General features: G+C 49.3%; 1 protein-coding gene across 1 annotated transcript in view; it reads right to left on the bottom strand.

Annotated features, from left to right (window-relative positions):
- The window catches only part of ITGB5 (integrin subunit beta 5), a 101342-nt gene extending 85485 nt beyond the window's left edge, over nt 1–15857 (bottom strand). The window contains exons 1-2 of the mRNA XM_081085408.1: nt 15785–15857; nt 4416–4620 (exon numbers count right to left, since the gene is read on the bottom strand). Of these exons, the coding sequence (XP_080941534.1) occupies nt 4416–4452 (37 nt within the window). The 5' untranslated portion in view covers nt 4453–4620; nt 15785–15857. The remainder of the gene's footprint in view (nt 1–4415; nt 4621–15784) is intronic.
- Between the last annotated feature and the right edge of the window lie 2618 nt (nt 15858–18475).

The raw sequence follows: 18475 nt of genomic DNA, 5'->3' as shown, positions 1-18475 counted from the left end.
TAAACCACGGAGTCAGAAAATAAATTAGTGGTGATCCGAGACTGAACTGGTGGGGAGGGCGGGGAGGAGTGACTGCTAATGGGTACAGGGTTTCTTTCTGGAGTGATGAAAATGTTCCAAAATTCGACAGTGGTGATGATTGCACAACCACCTAACTATACTACATACTACTACGTGTATGTAGTATACCACTAAGTTGTACACTTTAAAATGGTGGATTATATCTCAATTTAAAAAGAAAATAAAAACAAAACAAAAAATCCTGCTGAAACTAGAGGGAAATTTTTTTTGTCTTTTTTTTTTTTTTCTAGGCTTATCCTAGAACAATAATTTTGCCTTGGTGAAGTCTCTCCTAGTATGTTGAGGCTTGTCCGTGGCTGACCTTTGATTGGCAAAGAGTTACATGTCACTCAGCAAACATCTATTAGGAGGTGTGGGGGAGCAGGCAAGGGGGAGACACAAGCATCGCTCAATAAGCACAATGGAAGAGCAAATCGCTGGGCAGCAGCACGCACGCCTTCCCCAGAGTCAGGGGTCACTGCTTTGAGGTCAGTATGCACTCGGTAAACTGAAAACGTTGCTAACTGCAACATGCCATTTTCTCCTTCCCCCGAATAAATGAATATCTGGGGTTTGCCTGTACTTCTCTTTAAATATTAACATTTTCAAAATGTTAAGGGGCATCACTGGCTTCAAGTGTTTCTATATTTGAGAAACATATTTACAAGGTTCTAGGCCTTTAAGAATTCATATTTTCATCAGCTCTGCTCCTAGTCTTCATCTCTGCAGACTGAAACATCCTCATGATTTGGGTGTCTTCATAGGGCAGCCTGTCCCTCCATCACCTTGACCTCCGGGCAATGGGCCCTCCATCAGTACACTTTCCACTGGACCAGAGCTACACACAGCACCGCAACACTATTTTGTATGAACACAAGATCACATTTTCCATTTTATTTACAATATCAGAAACTGCATCATAATGCTTAGCAGGAGATGTGACTATACCAAGTAAGACAAAATTTTTTCTTTAACTGAGCATACATTGAACTTCAGGCATAAATAAGTATTGTGCATAAATTTAATGCTAAGAAAACTTCAAGGAACTGCCATCACTCTCATCACTTCTTTAACTCCTCTTTGGGGGCTATATTAAAAGCCAGGTGATAAGTCAAACCAAACCACAATTTCTCCCCCTCATAGTCACAACTTAATTCTAATTTCTAAACTGGAATTAAAACTGTGACATCTCTGGCTTTGTGTGATTGCCAACTCTTTCCTAAAGCAACCCCCTAAGAACAAGAATTTACTGAGAGTAAATCTAGATGAGGAGCTCCAAAACTATAAAACCCTCCCTTGGTAATGAACCTGAAATCATAAACTCTTTTGGAGGCATTAATTTTGGTCCTTGTTTTCAAAGATTATTGAGCAAAAACTATACACAATTATAAATTCACTAGAAGCCCGGTGCATGAATTTGTGCACAGGTGGAGTACAGCTGGCCCGCCCCGGCCGGCCCGGTCGGGACACAGGTGGTTGGCCAGCCGGCACTGCTCCCTGGTTGAACTCCCAGTCGAACTCCCATTCGAGGGGACAATCTGCATATTAGCCTTTTATTATATAGGATTATAAGTTTTGAAAAAATGAACACATGAATAAAGACAGAGGATCTTTCAAAAATTTCCTTTAAGTTACTGTTAGACTGTTATTACAATATGAAGGAAGATGCATCATTCACCTTAATGGATAACCATTCTCATCCTACTCAATGTTCGAATATCTCAATAGTCCACCGCAACTCCCACACCCCTTCTAGGTCAAGGCCCTTGACCCTGAGCCTGTCTGCACAGAAGGATGTGAGTTATTTTCCGAGAGAGAACGTCGCCAAACATCTGCCCACACAAAGGCTCAGCTGACTTTTCTACCCACTCACACAGCTTTGTAAGGGCTCCCTTCTTTCTCTCTCTCAACTTGGTGTCCCTCCGAGCAAAAAGGCTACGTGTCACTTACAGTGAGGTGACTTATAAAAATAGCAACTTCAGCTAATCCCTGCACTAATCCGTGGGCCGTCCATAGTTTGTGCCTCTATCCGGCAGGGCCACTTACATCCTTGCTTGATTTCTTATTTCCAAGATAACTCAACAGACAAATAAAACATTTCTCAAATATACGATGACTCAGAGCTCTCTCTAACGAAAACAAGAAGCAGGTGGAGTGCCTCCGACATGCAGAGCTGTGCTAATCCTTTTCTGAGAAGCTGAGAATCCCTACCCCAAACTTCATCTGGCTGAGATTCTAGAATCTATGCCTCTGGCCATTACTCTTTGAAAATAATAATTTTAACTTTTTAAGGTGCAATTATTCAAAAAGCTTCATTTAAGCCTCTGAACATAGCTGTGAGGAGTGAGACCAGAAGGGTGGGGTAACCTGCCCAGGGTCTCTGAGCGAGGGTCAGGGCCAGAGCTAGACCCCAGAGGGCCAACCAGGTCCATGACCTTTTTTCACTGTGCCGAGCTGCCCTGGCATCTAACTAAGCCACCTAGAAACAGTGACTGCCAGGGGTTTCCTAGACGATGGGATAGAAGACAAGGCTACAGATCAATGGAATTGGCGGGGGGGGGGGGGGGGGGGGAGGGGGGGCGGAGCTGCCTTTTCTCAACAAAGTAATACTTCCTAATCTAGCATGGGCACATCCATCTTTTGACATCGGGGACTCTGATATGTGAACACTGGATAACAGAAGCAGTGAACTAGAAACAACTGCGAGCTTTGCCATCATAGAGACATGGGATTGAATCCAACCGGGAGAGCTTGAGCAGGTTACTCCTCACCCACAAAATGCTGCTGCCTGCCTTAGCAAGTATTTAGCACATAGCTGGTGTGCACATCCGTTAGTTTCCTTATATTACAACTAGAGGCTCGGTGCATGAAATTCATGTGGGGGGGGGGGGGGCAGTTCCTCAGCCTGGCCTGAGCCCTCAGGGGATGTCTGACTGTCGGGCCTAAACCAGAAGTCAGACATCCCTCTCACAATCCAGGACGCTGCATGCACCAGTGACCATACTTTTCATGCAGGGGAAAGGCATCTTGCTGTTGTATGGGCAGCTACATTTTTTGCCCTGATTATAAAAAGTAGTACATAACATGAGCCTTCTGAGGCAGCAGTACCATTTTCCCCCATCTTATGGGTGGAAAAATTGAAGCAGAGAGAAGTTAAGTAATTGGCTTTGTCACACAGTTGTAAGTGTCAGAATCAGGGCTGACCACAAAATGTGCAAGCCAGAGTCCATGCATGTCATCACTGCATCATCCTGTTTTTTTCAGTGTTAGAGTAGCCTTACCAGGTTTTAATTTTTAAATCTAAGAGACTGTTCCCAATATATAGGGTAGGGTCCCTAGGCCTGGCCAGCAATCAGAGCCAATCTGTGGGGTGACTGGTGGGCGGGGCAACTGGGGGCCCCCGCTGGCACCCACCTTGTTTGGTGGCCTGGGGCTGCCTACTGGCCGGCCCTGCCCCCCAATCGCTGCCGCTGGCTCCCTCCCTCTCAGGGGTCAGTGTGCATCATAACAACCATGGTTCCACCAGTCGGTCGATTTGCATATTAGGGCTTTATTATATAGGATTAACTCAAGGGCCTGCAGAGGCTCCAGGGTCATCAAACAAACTATTCTTACTCTAAAAGTTTGTCCCTTCAGAATGCCACTGACTCAAATGGAATTTGCTGGCAGGAAAAAAGCACTTTTCCCCGGAAGTAGGACTTTCCCTGAAACCTGCATTAACTATATCCTCCCATAAAAAAACATTATTCACAACAGCTAAAGCCCATGTGTCCACTGATGGCTGAACGGATAAACAAAATACAATATATACATATAATGGGATATAATCCAGCCTTAAAGAGGAAGAAAATTCTGACATCCTACAGCATCGATGAGCCCTGACGACATTATAAGTGAAATAAGTCGGACACATAAGGACAAATACTGTATGAGTCCACTTATCTGAGGGACTTAGAGCAGTCAAACTCATAGAGACAGAAAGTGGAAGGTGCCTGCCAGAGGCTGGGGGGAAGAGGGGGCGAGGGGTTATTATGTAATGGGTACTTAACAAGTTTCAGTTTGAGAAGATGCAGTAAGTTCTGGAAATGGATCGTGGTGATGATACTACAACACTGTGAGTGTACTTAATACCAATGAACTACACAGTTAACAATGGTTAAAATGATGAACTTTATGTTACACCTATTTTACCACAATTTTAAAAATAGGAAAGATATTCGGTCCCTCCACGGGGCCTTGTACGCTGGTTCCTGGAGTCTGGGCCATGCCTCGCCTCCCCGCTCCCCTGGCTCTTGCCTCAGCCTGCCCTGGCTCATGTCCCCATTATTAATGTGTCCCACCTCGAGGGCACTCACCAGGCCGCAGGTTCACGGCGATCTCCTGTGGCGTCATCTGAATGACGTCTGAGCCCGCGTAGCTGGAGCCCTTGCTGCTGAGGGGCAGGCTCCGCAGAACCTGGGTGACGCTGGCCGGGCTCTCAAACTCCCCTCCGCAGCCGTTTCTGACCAGGTTTGCCTTCAAGTCACACCGGGAGGTGACCGACCGCAGGCTGCCGAAGTTCTAGGCAAAGAAACAGGAGGAGAGCGGGAGGCCGTTAGGGTGTCTCTCCAGAACACCACAGGCTGTAGGACCATCACCAGCTGGTTGACCTTGAACCCCCTACATTCCACCTTCATCGTCTAAAAATGGAGAAATGATCATCCGTGTCCCAAATGCCTCACCAGGTATTAAGAGGATTGAGGGACTGGATATGAAAGCATTTTGTAAACTGTGAATACATAATACAAATGTTTGCTTTCGTGGTTATTTTAATGGTTAAAAGGCTCCTTAAAAAATACGCCAGGCTACATGATGAACGGGAGTCACTGAAATGGTCAAAAGTTGTATAACTATAATTTTCTGAAAGATATAAGTGTCCAAGTTGGCCATCACTCAGGCAACCAAGAGTTAACCTCTGAGTTGTCCACTCATCAATCTCATCTATTCCGCAGCACTGGGCATTGCACAACATGGAGAGAGCAATGTCGCAATATATGTTGTATCCTCTGGCCTGGAGGTCCTCTCCTAGGAATTTACCACAGAAACTAATCAAGAGGAAGGGGAAACTATCGGATATGTATTGCTGTCATTTAGAATAGCATAATCTCATTACTGTGTAAACCTAAACCCCTGAACCATAAGAAAAATGGGGTATATCAACTCAATAGATGACAGTCATGATCAATGATTATGAAGATTAAGTAGAAATTGCAAAACAGTCATACTAGTAAAAAGATCAGAAAATATCATTGTATCTGCACTAGGATTCAAAAGAAAAACTTTAAAATAAGGATAGTTGAGGTATTAGGATAAACTACCCTAATTGTACTTTATTGCTATTTGGACAATAAAGCCACATTGAGGAGAAAAATATTTCTTAAGATGAACTGAGGAAGGGGTGGGGCATCGGGGCAGCCCAACCCAAGGTGGCACCAAGTGTTTGGGCTGTTAACCTTAGCATGAAATAATATACTTTGTTTTAATATATGGTGATAGTAAGTATGGATCACTTTCCAGTAATGAAGTTTTTATTTTATTTTTTTAATATGTTTTTATTGATTTCAGAGAGGAAAGAAGAGGGAGAGAGAGATAGAAACATCAATGATGAGAGAATCATTGCTTGGCTGCCTCCTGCACACCCCACACTGGGGATGGAGTCAGCAACCCGGGCATATGCCCTTGACCAGAATTGAACCTGGGACCATTCAGTCCGCAGGCCAATGCTCTATCCACTGAGCCAAACTGGCTAGGGCTCCAGTAATGAAGTTTTTAAATGGCAAAGCAAACCCAGGGTTCTGGCTGACGGCCCTTTCTCGGACGGATGTGAGAACTAAGGTCACCGCCCGCTGGCTGGCTACAGGGCTGCACTGGGCCACCCTGTAAAGGCTGGAGAGTCAGGCCCCTGGTCTGCCTCCCACCTTGGGAGCTCTGACGCCTGCGGAGCTCTGATGGAAGCCTGGGTGGGCGGAGTGTCCCTTGCCTGCTGTGTTGGGAGCCAGACTGCTGGCAGAGGCACCCGCCGTCCTGGTCAAGGATGCCCTGAGGCTAGTCTATGTCTGTGAGTCTTTGCGAGATTCAAGACCAAGAAGAAAGACTGTGTAGTATTTTTTAAATAAGTAAAACCAGATGTGTCGTTCTGGGGTTCTGAGCTTTTTTTGTTGTGTGTGTGTGTGTGTGTATGTGTTTATAAGTGGATTTTTTTATTTTCTGTATTGAACCCTTGGAGATCTTGCCTATGAAAACCTCAGGGACTGCACCATAAGTGTAACTGACTCCACAGCCCCTTGTGGAACACGGTGAGAAACGTGAGTATTCTAGGTTAAAATGATGATCCTTTACATTTTATAACATTCCAAAGCCAGGGTTTCCAAACCTGGGTTCCAGTGGGCAGGTGGGACTCTGATGTAACAATTCTAATGAAGCAGTACAGCAGCCCAGGGCCAGGGGAAGGGGAGCCAGCCTCGGAGGGCCCTGCATCGACCGCTCTGCCCCTGGCGCTGCCCGAAGCAGAGGTCTAACCAGCAGCCCAGAGCGGGAAGGCCTGCCTGCTCAGAGCTTACTCGGTTAGTCGGTGGTCCGTGAGGTCCGAAAGGTTGGCGACCGCTGGGCTGGAGTTTCGGAACTCCTGGCCGACACACGGGGCCTGGCTGCCGGCTCCTCCAATGCTGAGGAGCTGGCTACCCTTGGCCCAGTTCTGATTGTCAAGGTGCACCTGCCTCGACCAGTCCCAGGCTGATCCCTGCCACCAGGTCGGCAAGGAAAGCATCTTCGGTCTCCCCAGAGTGACAGGCACCCCCGATGTCCCTCCCAGGTCCTCAGCAGCTTGCACTGTGGAACAGACGAGGCCACAGAGCCGATCTGTTTCACTCTGAGTGGGAGGCAGCCGCGTGACTCCTCACCCACAGCCTCAGCCATTCGCTTTCAGGCTGGTCATCGAGATCGTCCCCTTGGGCCTGGACCTTCCCGGCCAGCCTGCTCAAAGGGCTTTCGACAGGCAATACTGGCCCTTGATGGAGGGCTTGCCCAAGGCCTCCTGCTGGCCAGGAAGATGGACCTGCCGGCGTCACCAGGAGACTCAAAGTCCAGGGCATACCGCCCACACCTGAAGCTCTCAGAGGCAGCCACACCCGTGCCAATTACAACCTTATCTGTGTAGCTGGCTTTTCCAGCTGCACTCTGGGGCCTCTTTATCCTCTAGGATGCTGGGAGCAAACCCCTCTTCATTCCCTCGTCGCTAGCATTTCCTCTCTTTCTCCTTCGTATCTTTCTTCAAGGTTGTGGTAAAGCCTCAGCTCCGATGTGCATGGCTTCCCCGAAGTTTGCTGCCAGCACGGCGGACTGTGAACTCCTGCCTCGTCGCCTGGTTCCCGGTGTGAGAACTACCACTGGCCACATTCAATCTGCAACTTGCAGGATGACTTCAGAAGTGCCGACCACGGCAGCCACGGGACAGCCCAGGCAGCCCGTGCCAGCAGCTCCAGCTTTCGGACAGTAAGGGACATCTCTTACGGTGCCCAAGTTAGAGTTAGTCTCAATGCCGTTCACCTCTACCATCAGTTTGTCAAAACCCTATTTCACAAAGCTCAGTGTTTTGCTCCTTGGGGCAGGCCCAGTGGTTTTATTGATGTGCTCAACAGCCTTTGAGACACCCTGACCTACATATCAAACCTTGTCATTGTTCCAGAGCTTTAGGGCCTCAAAGACATCAGCTGGGGCACCTCTGGGCATGGCAGGTCTGAGGAACCGTGTGAGAGTAAGGCAGCGACCTCAACAGCGGGGTTCCCACCGTAGCTGGAGGTCCCTATGCCATGGAGTCTGATTTCTAGCCAGGGGGTCTGATTTCTAGCCAGGGGGTCTCACTGCCCGAGAAAAGCACAGAGAGTGCGGCCGGCCCCAGACAGTGTTCATCCCACAAGCCCAATAACTTCTCCTCTCTCCCCCTAAGCTCCTTTCTAGGTAATTTTAGGGTGCAGGCATCTTTAAAGAGAAGAAACCAAAACCACCGAGGCCAGGGGCACAGACTGTGACGGCTATGACCTTTCAGATACACAAACATTATAACGACAATGCCGCAATACCTGCAATCCCAAGCTCCCAATTCAATGAGAGCAGATGCCCCAATGATAAGCCCTTGGAGAAAAGGAAGACTAGTGCTGAAGAAAATCCTCTCACATGAATGACAGCCCAACGACGGATGTGCTAAGAGCCTTCATATCCCGGCGGCCTGGCACCTGGAGCCTCCACCAGGTGGGAACACAGCACGTTCCAGGGGAAGGGGACCGTGGATGTGTCGCCGGGCGCCAGCCCCTCACTTCTGCGGGTGAGGAATCAGAGCCGCATGCCTGAGTTCGCGCCGACGTTCACCCAAGAGGTCCGAATTCGCCTGGCCTCAGCTTCTTGGACCCAAGTCCAGTATTGTTTGTGTCGTCACCCTCTCATCTCAGCCAAGGCCATTGCTGAATTCCACAGCAGAAAACTAACTGGGCACACAGATTCGATGCCTCTGCATTTAGTATCTCCTTGCTGCCCCAAATGCAGAGATCCTCCTGCCTCCTATCAAACTTGGAGGATCAATGTCCTCTTCGTGCAGAAAAATGAGTATGGAAGGTGGGAAGGGGGGACTTTATCTCAACATGGAAAAATGGAAACTAGCCATAGCTGTTTTGGCTCAGGAGATGGAGCACCAGCCTGCGGATTGAAAGGTCCCAGGTTCGATTCTGGTCCAGGACACATGCCTAGGTTGCAGGCTCGATCCCTAATGGGGGGCATGCAGGAGGCAGCCGATCGATGATTGTCTCTCATCATTGATGTTTCTCTCTCTTCCTCTCTGAAATCAATAAAAATATATTTTTTAAAAAAAAAAAAAGAAAAGAAAAATGGAAACTAGCTTCAGGATGGGCCTCTGATGGGCTCAATTGCTTGCAGGTGCTCCGCGCTGGAGAGGTTTCAGTTCCTGACGGAAGCCTCTGTCCATGGTCTCCCAAACCTGGTCATCACCGCCCCAAAGGCCTCACACGGGGTCACTGCATTACAGGCTAGTTACCGAGAGAAGCGACCGAATGGGAACAGGAACTTGAAACATCTTTTGTGGCTTTTAGTCTCTATCTGGTAATAACAAAAAAGAAAAGGGCCGAAACCGGTTTGGCTCAGTGGATGGAGCGTCGGCCTGTGGACTGAGGGGTCCCGGGTTCGGTTCCGGTCAAGGGCATGTGCCTTGGTTGCGGGCACATCCCCGGTAGGAGGTGTGCAGTAGGCAGCTGGTCGATGTTTCTCTCTCATCGATGTTTCTAACTCTCTATCTCTCTCCCTTCCTCTCTGTAAAAAATCAATAAAATATATTTTTAAAAAAAAAGAAAGAAAGAAAAGGGAGGTGTTCCAAATTTAGATCCTTTTAATTTGTTACCACTCTGCTCCTTGTTATAACCCACCCCTCTCCATTCCCTCCATCTCCTGTTACCCAGAGCACATAATGAGGTTTGCTGTTTATCATAACATTGTAACACCTGACTCCCTGTACACTTTGTTCATCAAAATCTCTTTTCCTGAAGTCAAGGCCAGGGCCCAGCTGGCTCTTAGCACAGCTGTCTGTCAACTCGGCCAGTGCATTCAGGGTTGTCTGTCTGTGCCACACCAGTCATTACATTTTATCTGCAGACCACCCCGCCTACTCCTGCTAAAGGCTAAGATGCTAAAAAGATGTGGGTGGTTGTTCAGTGGGGGAGGGGGGGGGCGGGAGGAGAGGACAGATTTTTGTTAGTTTGAAACTGCAGCCCTCTCCGGTTTGGCTCACTGGATAGAGTGTCAGCCTGGGGACTGAAGAGTCCCGGGTTCGATTCCAGTCAAGGGCATGTACCTTGGTTGCAGGCACATCCCCAGTAGGGGGTGTGCAGGAGGCAGCTGATCGATGCTTCTCTCTCATCGATGTTTCTAACTCTCTATCCCTCTCCCTTCCTCTCTGTAAAAAAAAAAATTAATAAAATATATTTTTAAAAACAGAAAAGAAACTGCAGACCCTGGAAGAAGAGGCATCCACGCCGGAAGAAGGCATCCAGGCCAATCCCTGGGATGAAGAGGGAAGAAGCAAACCAGTGAAGAGGCAGAGAGCCCAGCAGAGAAGTGGGCACGGACGGGGAGCTGGCTGTCCTCTGAGGCTGGCCTTCTCCTGGGCAGAGGCCTCATGGGTTTAGGGGTGAGGGAGGAGAGAAGGTAAGTGATGCAACCCCAAATCTGTGCCCCAGCCACTCACTGCCACGTGTGCTTCCTGTCTGGGGATAGAGAAATCCCTCTGTCAGCTTCCAGTCGGCTGACTAAAGGCATTGAACAAATATTTACAAAGCATCTGCAACCGGCCAAGATCATCCCTTTCGTGACCACAAAGAGATGTTCTCTCAAAGAATCTATATTTTAGTGGTGAGCTGGAGCAAACGCTCAGTTGGGTGTTTTTTTTCATGTTTTCCCAGCTCAAAGGAAACGTTGGTAATGTCTCCTCTACTTGCCCTGCCACCATAACTTCCCAGAAGGTCCCGTCAGCCCTTCCGCCTTCCAGCCTCTAATCCATCCCCTCCCTCACATTCCTGCCTCCAGTGTCCTGACTCCTTCAGTCCTTCCTCTCCACACCCACCTCCAAGGCAGAGCCGCATCGCCCAGCCCGGGCTCTCCCGAGTCGTCTTCTTCCCACATCTACTCCCACCGGCCACACGTCACAGGCCTCGCTAGTCTCCCTGCGGGTTCCAGCTCCCACAGGGCGGCCTTGCCCAGGTCCTTCTTTTTCCAGTTTCTCAACAGCCTGGACTGCCCACGGCCCCATCATCTCAACGGGCCTCGCTTCCACGCCCCACAGCCTCCCCTCTGCCCCCAGCCCAGCCCTGAGCTCACCTCCTTGCCTGCCTTTGCCTCCCCTGCTGCCCCCACCAACTGTGCTTTCGGCCCCACAGGGACCACGGGTGCCTCAGCCCTGCCACTTCTCCTCACCCGCTGTTCTCTGGCAGGGCACGCCAGCCTCCAGCCTCCAGCACACGGCTGGCCCACGAAACCCAGCCTCCCTTTTGTCCTCGCTGCACTGGGGCGTAGTGCTGCGCCTGGGTTTCAGACCGGAAAATGTGGTGGGGATAATGTGGGCTGCCCCAGGGCTGTCCTAAAAGCACCAGCGCATTCTTCCCAGCACGTTCCCCTTCGTGGCTGGCTGGGCCGTGACACACTTTCAGAGCAGAGGCGACTTTCCACTTTAAAAGGAAGGACAGCCCTAGCTGCTTTGGCTCCGTGGATAGAGCGTCGGCCTGCGGACCAAAGGGCCCTGATTAGATTCTGGTCAAGGGCACAGACCTCGGTGGCAGGCTCCTCCCCGGCCTGGGCCCTCCTCCCCGGCCTGGGCCCTGGTCGGGGCTCATGCAGGAGGCAACCAATCGATGTGTCTCTCTCATATCGATGTTTCTCTCTGTCTTTAACTCTTTCTTCCAGTCTCTCTAAAAATCAACGGAAAATTATTTTTGGGTGGGGATTTTAAAAAAAAAAAAAAAAGGACAAAATAGATAATCAGCTGCCCGAGTTTGCTGTGTTTATTATTTATTTATTTTAATCCTCACTAGAGGTCATTTTCCCCATTCTTCTTTAGAGAGAGTGGAAGGGAAGGAAGGAGGGGGAGAGAAGGAGATGGAGAAGGGGGTGGGGGGAGATGTGAGCCTGGAGGTGGGAGCGAACCTGCAACCATCACGTACCCTGGATCAGGAATCAAACCCATGACCCGTCCACCCTCGGGCCAATGCTCTAACCATTGAGCAGCTGGCTAGGGCTGCTGCGTGCTTTATACTGTGCAGTACATACAGCATACGTGTTCGAGCTGGCTGAGAAGCAGGGGCCAAGGGGCCACGAAGGACAAGGGACAGGGGCTGAGGTGTGCAGTGCAGACAGGTGAGGACAGGCAGCCCCTACACACCCTCGTCTCAGAGAGGGGAGTCGGGCAACTGTGGTCTTATAGCCCGAGGGTAAGTCCAAAGCCACCAGGTAAACTATGCTAGGAGACAGACGTGAGAGCGGTTCACAGGGCCATGCGGCAGAGCTGGTAGCAGCCGGCATGCAGCGCAGCACTGCACTGGAGGACGGGAGGGGGGACACCGGCTGACCCCACCTCCCCTGTGGGAGGACGGTGCTGGGAGGTGGACTGGGTGGAGGAGGTGGGTGAGGTTACCAGGGCTGTTACACGTAAGAGGTCCCCACCTCACCTCAGGGAAAACAAGGAAGTCACTGTGGGCGCTAGAGCAGGGGAGGCCCGTGGGCTGTGTGCTGGGATGAATCCTGGGTGATATGCAGCAACTAGGAGCCCGTAGATCAGAAGCCACAAGAGCACACTGGTTAGGGACCTGGCCCTCCATGCTTCCACTCCGAATGATCCACAACACACACATCATACGCTCTTGGCAGTTCCATTACTTCTCCCATGATGTCGCAGGATGTGTGGTTAAGAAGGCACTGGCCACATTCATTCTGTCTTGCTAAGGGGCAGAGATTGACCAAAGCCACTCCTGACCCAGCTCCCTGAAACACATTCAGGCCCCGGGAAAGTTACCTTCCAAGGACGGTGGGAAGCTGCCTCCCGTGCAATCCTCATGGGAAGTTCTGCAGCCAAGAACGAGGCCCTACCTAAGCATAGAGGGAGCCCCAGGGGCTAGAGAGGAGCCCAAGTGTGGGCTGGGATGATGACATGCTCCTCGGATAATGGCATTCGGTGTCAATATCAGGACGTCACAAATACTAACACAAGAAAGGAAGAAACCTAAAGAAGACAAACGGCCCTGGTGTCCGGGTCCCACTGCCCACATTTCACTAGAAAATACCCATCGGTGACAGCAGCGTGCTGGACAACTCTCATTCATCACTCAGGAGGCTGGGTTAATTAGCAGCCCCACCCACAAGCCCTCTTATGCACTGATCTCATTTTACACTCCCAATAATGCTGGAGGGTGGGAAATATCTTATTCATCTATACTAATAATAGAGGAATATGCAAATTGTCCAAGATGCATCACAGTAACCAGGGAAAACGTCACAGTAACAGTAACGACCAAACAGCAGGCTGCATGGGGTGACCAGGCTGGCAGGAAGGTTAGTGAGGGATGGCCAAACGACTGAACAAGCAGGCTGTGTGGGGTGACCAGGCCGGCAGGGGGGTTAGTGAGGGATGACCAAACAACTGAACAGCAGGCTGCGTGGGGCGACCAGGCCGGCCGGAGGGGGCAGTTGGGGGTGGCCAGGCCAGCATGGGGGGCAGTAAGGGGCAGAGGGGGGCAGTTGGGGGCAACCAGGCCGGCAGGGGTGGCAGTTGGAGGTGATCAGGCTGGCAGGAGGAGGTGGTTAGGGGTGATCAGGCTAGCAGGGGGGGACAATTAGGGGCAATCAGGCAGGCAGGCAGGTGAGAAGTTAGGAGCCAGTGGTCCCAGATTGTGAGAGGGATGTCTGACTGCCAGTTTAGGCCCAATCCCCGGGATCGGGCCTAAACCGGCAGTTGGACATCCCCCGAGGGGTCCTTGATTGGCGAGGGTGCAGGCTGGGCTGAGGGGACCCCCTCCCCATGCATGAATTTCGTGCACTGGGCCTCTAGTTTTACATATAAGAAACAGAATAAATCATGGCAAAACTGTACTTAAACTTTGATTTTCTAACTCCATGTCTTTTTAGAAGGCCTCTTTTATCAACGATGAATTCCTGCCAGACTCTTGGCTGAATCTGGGAATATTAAGATGAATAAGACATGGTTTAGGTTCTCAAGGAGATGATGACTTAGTTGATGACAGGCATGAGAACAAATGAACAGAATAAGAATAGTCTATAAGTGCTATTGAAAGAATAGAGTATGGCAAACAAAGAAGTGGTCATGGCCTCCTCATGCACACACAATAAATAGCCATTTAATGAACTCCTTCAATCAATATTTATTGAGCAACTACTGTGCATCAGGTACCACTCTGGGTGCTGGAGATATAGCAATGAAGAATACAGATAAAGCTCCTTCCCTAACATTCTGGTGCAAAGAGCTTGCATTCTCATATCAAATATGGACAGACACATGGATGAACGGATGGATGGACAGACAGACAGATGTGTCAAGGGAAAACCATGAAAGTCTTCATAGAGTAAAAGAGACTTGACCTGAGTCTTGGAAACCTGGAGACAAGGTGTTGGCCAGGGGAAGGTGTGGGCCGCAGAAGGCACTGAGGAGGAGCAGCACAGGGAGAACCACGAGGGTGCTCATCAATCAGGGCTCTCTAGGGATCTTCAGGTGGTTCCCTCTGGCTCGAGGGCTGGGGTGGGCTATAGCAGGCTGTGTGGGGCTGGAGGGTGGGAAATATCTTATTCATCTATACTAATAGATGGTGGGGAGGCAGGAACTTGGATTTGTCCTGCAGGTCATAGGGAACCAGTGAAAGGTTTTAAAGAACATTTATAACAAAGACACGATACTAGGAAAAATTCTAGGGCAGTCACACGATGGAGGCAGTGTAGACTAAGCTGGTTTTGCTCAGTGGGTAGAGCGTCAGCCTGCAGACTGAAGGATGCTGGGTTCGATTCCAGTCAAGGGCACTAGCCCGGGTTGCGGACTCGATCCTCAGTGTGGGGCATGCAGGGGGCAGCTGATCAATGATTTGCTCTCATCACTGATGTTTCTATCTCTCTCTCCCTCTCCCTTCTTCTCTGAAATCAATAAAAATATATATTTTTAAAAGAGGCAGTGTAGCCTACAGGAAAGAGCTGGGTTCAGAAATCCAAGAAGCCAGACTCAAACCCCAGCTTTGGACCATCATGTGGCCTTGAAAGAGATACTTTACCTCTCTGAGCCTCAACGTTTCATCAATAAAATGGGTGTATTACTGCCCACCCGACAGAGCTATTGTGGTGACGAGAGATACTGTGTACAAAGTGTGTGGCATCTAGCAGGGGTCCCCAGGTGATCCCTGGACCTCTGAGGCTGCGTCAGGGCAAAGAGCCTGGCCTCCCTGACGGGCACCACAAACTGAACTGCAGAGGCTGAGCCGGTCCAAACGAAAAGTTTTCAGTTCTTTCAAAAAGAACCTTAATCGTGCACTAGCTTATGCCCATGGTTCTCACAACAGTCTAGAAAACTGACCCAGCATTTTCCTTTAGAAACAGATCACTTCCCAATTAGCCCATCAACCTTGATATTTGCATTGCTTTAGGATAGCAATCTGCTCAAACTGACACTCCTTCCTATAGGGTTTGAAGAAACAGCAGCCATTATTTCTCAATAAAATCGTTCCATGAAGGCCAGTTCATGACATTCCGTTCATCCTCAAATAAGCCACATTACGATGAGCAGCACCCACGCACCGGTCACCCACCCAGGCATGTTCTGAAATACACTCACTTCACAAGCTCAGGTCTCCGACTAAAGAGAAAACTACAGTGCACAAGAGTCAGTCATAGGGGTTCCCCCACAAAAGGAGAGAATGGCCTTGCTTCCCTAAAACAGAATTAAAGCGTTCAACCCTCTATCTAGAGACCCAATGTTATAAAAATGCCACTTTTCTCTGGTCACTGCCCTGGAAAAAAGAGGAAAAGACAGCTTGCAGAGTCTGCACACACTTTTTCTGTCCGATCAACTTCTGTGCTGCGACCCCCTCCCTACCCCCAGAGCATTCCCTCCCTTCTTCCTCCCCTTCCCCGGCCCACATACCTCTTTGGAGCACCAGGCACATTTGGGGTGGATTAGCAGACATTCTTCACAAGAGGTGGCACTTCCTCGAGTGCATTCATTGAGACCTTCAAAGCAAGATAAAGGTGCACCAATCAGTTCCTGGCCGTAATCCCTATGGATGAGGCCTTTGAATGGGCCGGGAGAAGGAGTCCCTTCCTTTATGAATGGGGAGCCTGGGTAAGGCTGCAGGGAGCAGGCCCCCGGTGCTAATTGCAGGTTAAGGCTCATGGGCTGAAGCCAAACACTGGGATTTTGAAGCACCCACCAAAAGCATACACACCTGTGTCAGCACCTCCCATTTCCTCTGCTGGACGCACTGGGATTTCCACCCCCTCCCATAACATAGCAGGTTATACATTACATAACATACATAACGTAACATAACATAACATAACAATCAGGCCCCTTTACACTTTCAGCCAAAATGACAAAAAAAAAAAAAAAATAGAAAAGAGGAAATGAAAGAACAGAACAGTCTCCTTCAGGCATAAGAAATGAAAATCCTAAATCGGGTGGTACCACACCAAATTCACAGTGCTCCAAAAGCAGCCAGCACAGCCCTTAAAGAAGAACGTAGCCCAGGAACACAATGCGGGGTTAAGATAAAGGAAATCCAAGAATTCGATATATCTACTACTGGGTCAAATAAGACAAGCCCTATCATCACCTCAAGTAATGAAAAGGCCTTTGATCAAATTCAAAACTATCCCACCAAAAACAAAAAATAAAATTAGAAACTAACATTAGAAGGAAATTTTTTTATTGTTGTAGTTACTTATTTAAAACCCAGGCCATCCCCCTCCGGCAATGGTGTTGAGGTTAAATCCATTGTCCCCTCCCCTCCCTCCACCCCACCTTCCTAACCCACCCTCTGACACTGCCCCCACCTCCCAGCAGCACAGGTGAAACTTCTCAGCCCTTTCTTTTCCTTCCTCCCTGAAACATCAGGACAGATTTTTTTCTTGACCAAAAGCAGAACTTGATGGTTTTTCTCGGAATGAAAATGACTCTATTTGGTCCTAACAGGCCCACTGGTCTCTCCTAGAGACCTAGTTGCCCATAGCACGATGGACAGAATAAGGAAAACTCAGCCATGGGAAGAAGGGCTCAGAAAGTCAAGGGGAAATAGTCAAAAAGAGGAAAGGGGGAGAATGGAAGAGAAAATACAGGGAAATAGAGATCGTTCCCTATCTCCTAAACACCAGAATAACTTTTATTATAAGGCATTTCGAAACTGGAGTATTTCCCTAATTTGCTCATTTTAACTCCCTGCTTCTCCTTTGTCACTAGACATTAAAACACACAGGAACTGGGTGACACAGGAAGCTACACTGGGTCTCCCCAAGGACACTGGAGGGATAGAATGGTAGCGGGCATAGGCGGGAGGAGAAATGGGCTGGACCTGAGTTGCTGGGAAGAAAGAAAGGGTGGCTTGAGGTGAAAACAATGGTTTCTACCAGCCACAGACCCCAGCCCTGAACCCTGGGTCCCTGTCCCCCCGCCATCATCCTGTAGGGACCCCTGCCTCCCAGCCACGGAGCTGGCGTTGCTCAGACACCACCTCACTGCCAGTCCTGCGGCAGGGCCTGCTGGGTACAGCGCTGGACGAAGAGCACACTTGCCCAGAGAGCGAGCTGGGACCAACCAGGGTGCATGACCTCACTTGAGCAGGGACCCCTCCCAGGTCCAAACACTGACCAAGAGAATCTTAGACTACTGCCTGCTGCCTGCTTACAGTGACTTTCAAATGGGCACTTTTGCCTTTAGGAAAGAGAATGTGTGCGGGATACGTTTCAAAATGCCAGTTGCATTTTTTCGGTCCAATTCCCTTACCTGTCAGAAACCACCACCTGAGGGGGGGGAACAATCAAATCTAGAATGAAAGTGACTTTCCCCTGCTCTCCTCAGCTCCTCAAATACAAACTCGGGCCCTCGTGGCATACACGTGCTTTGATGTATAAAATTATTTCCATACAATCATGGAACTACAGAACCTTGGAGCTAAAAATGTTTTAAGATGAGCGAGTCAAGCCGCCTCATTTGATGGATGAAAATATGATAAACAAGAGTGACTTGGAACCAGGAGCCCAGTCTACAAGGAGAGGTCAGAGAGGATGCTGGCCTGCAAGTGCCGATGTGGGGACCTCCTGATGGTCCGGCACCCTGCCAGACTCAACACCACGTGACAGGGAGTCCCAGTGTCCTCTAGAAGAGATCTCCAACAGGCCTTTGGTCAAAAAGAAACTTGAGATCGAATATCTCATTTATGTCTCTGAATCCACATAAACTCACAAACACCACTTTCTAATTTTCAGGGCCTCATCACTGAGCTCTGGGAACTTGGGGTCTGGGGGGAATCTGGGCTCAGGGATCCTCGGTTCTGACCCAGATGAGACTAGGCTCTGGCCCTCTGTGTTGCCAGCCTAAGACCTTAGATCAGGGGTGGGCAACCTTTTTGTGAATGCGTGCCAAAACCAGCAAAATCTCTGACTCAAAATTCTTCTGCGTGCCAGCCCTAATTTTTTGAGAACATGTTATGCCTACTTGATCTCTCTTAAGGTGTACGTATGTGAAGAACCTTGAAGAAATAATAAAATTCATTCAAGCGACAAAAACACGGTACATGATGATGAAAAATACATTTATTTTTTAATGTATACATGTACACTG

This window comes from Myotis nattereri (genome assembly GCF_964212035.1).
Source record: "Myotis nattereri genome assembly, chromosome: 3".
Classification (NCBI taxonomy): Eukaryota; Metazoa; Chordata; class Mammalia; order Chiroptera; family Vespertilionidae; genus Myotis; species Myotis nattereri.
This window is presented reverse-complemented; position numbering and strand designations above follow the sequence as displayed.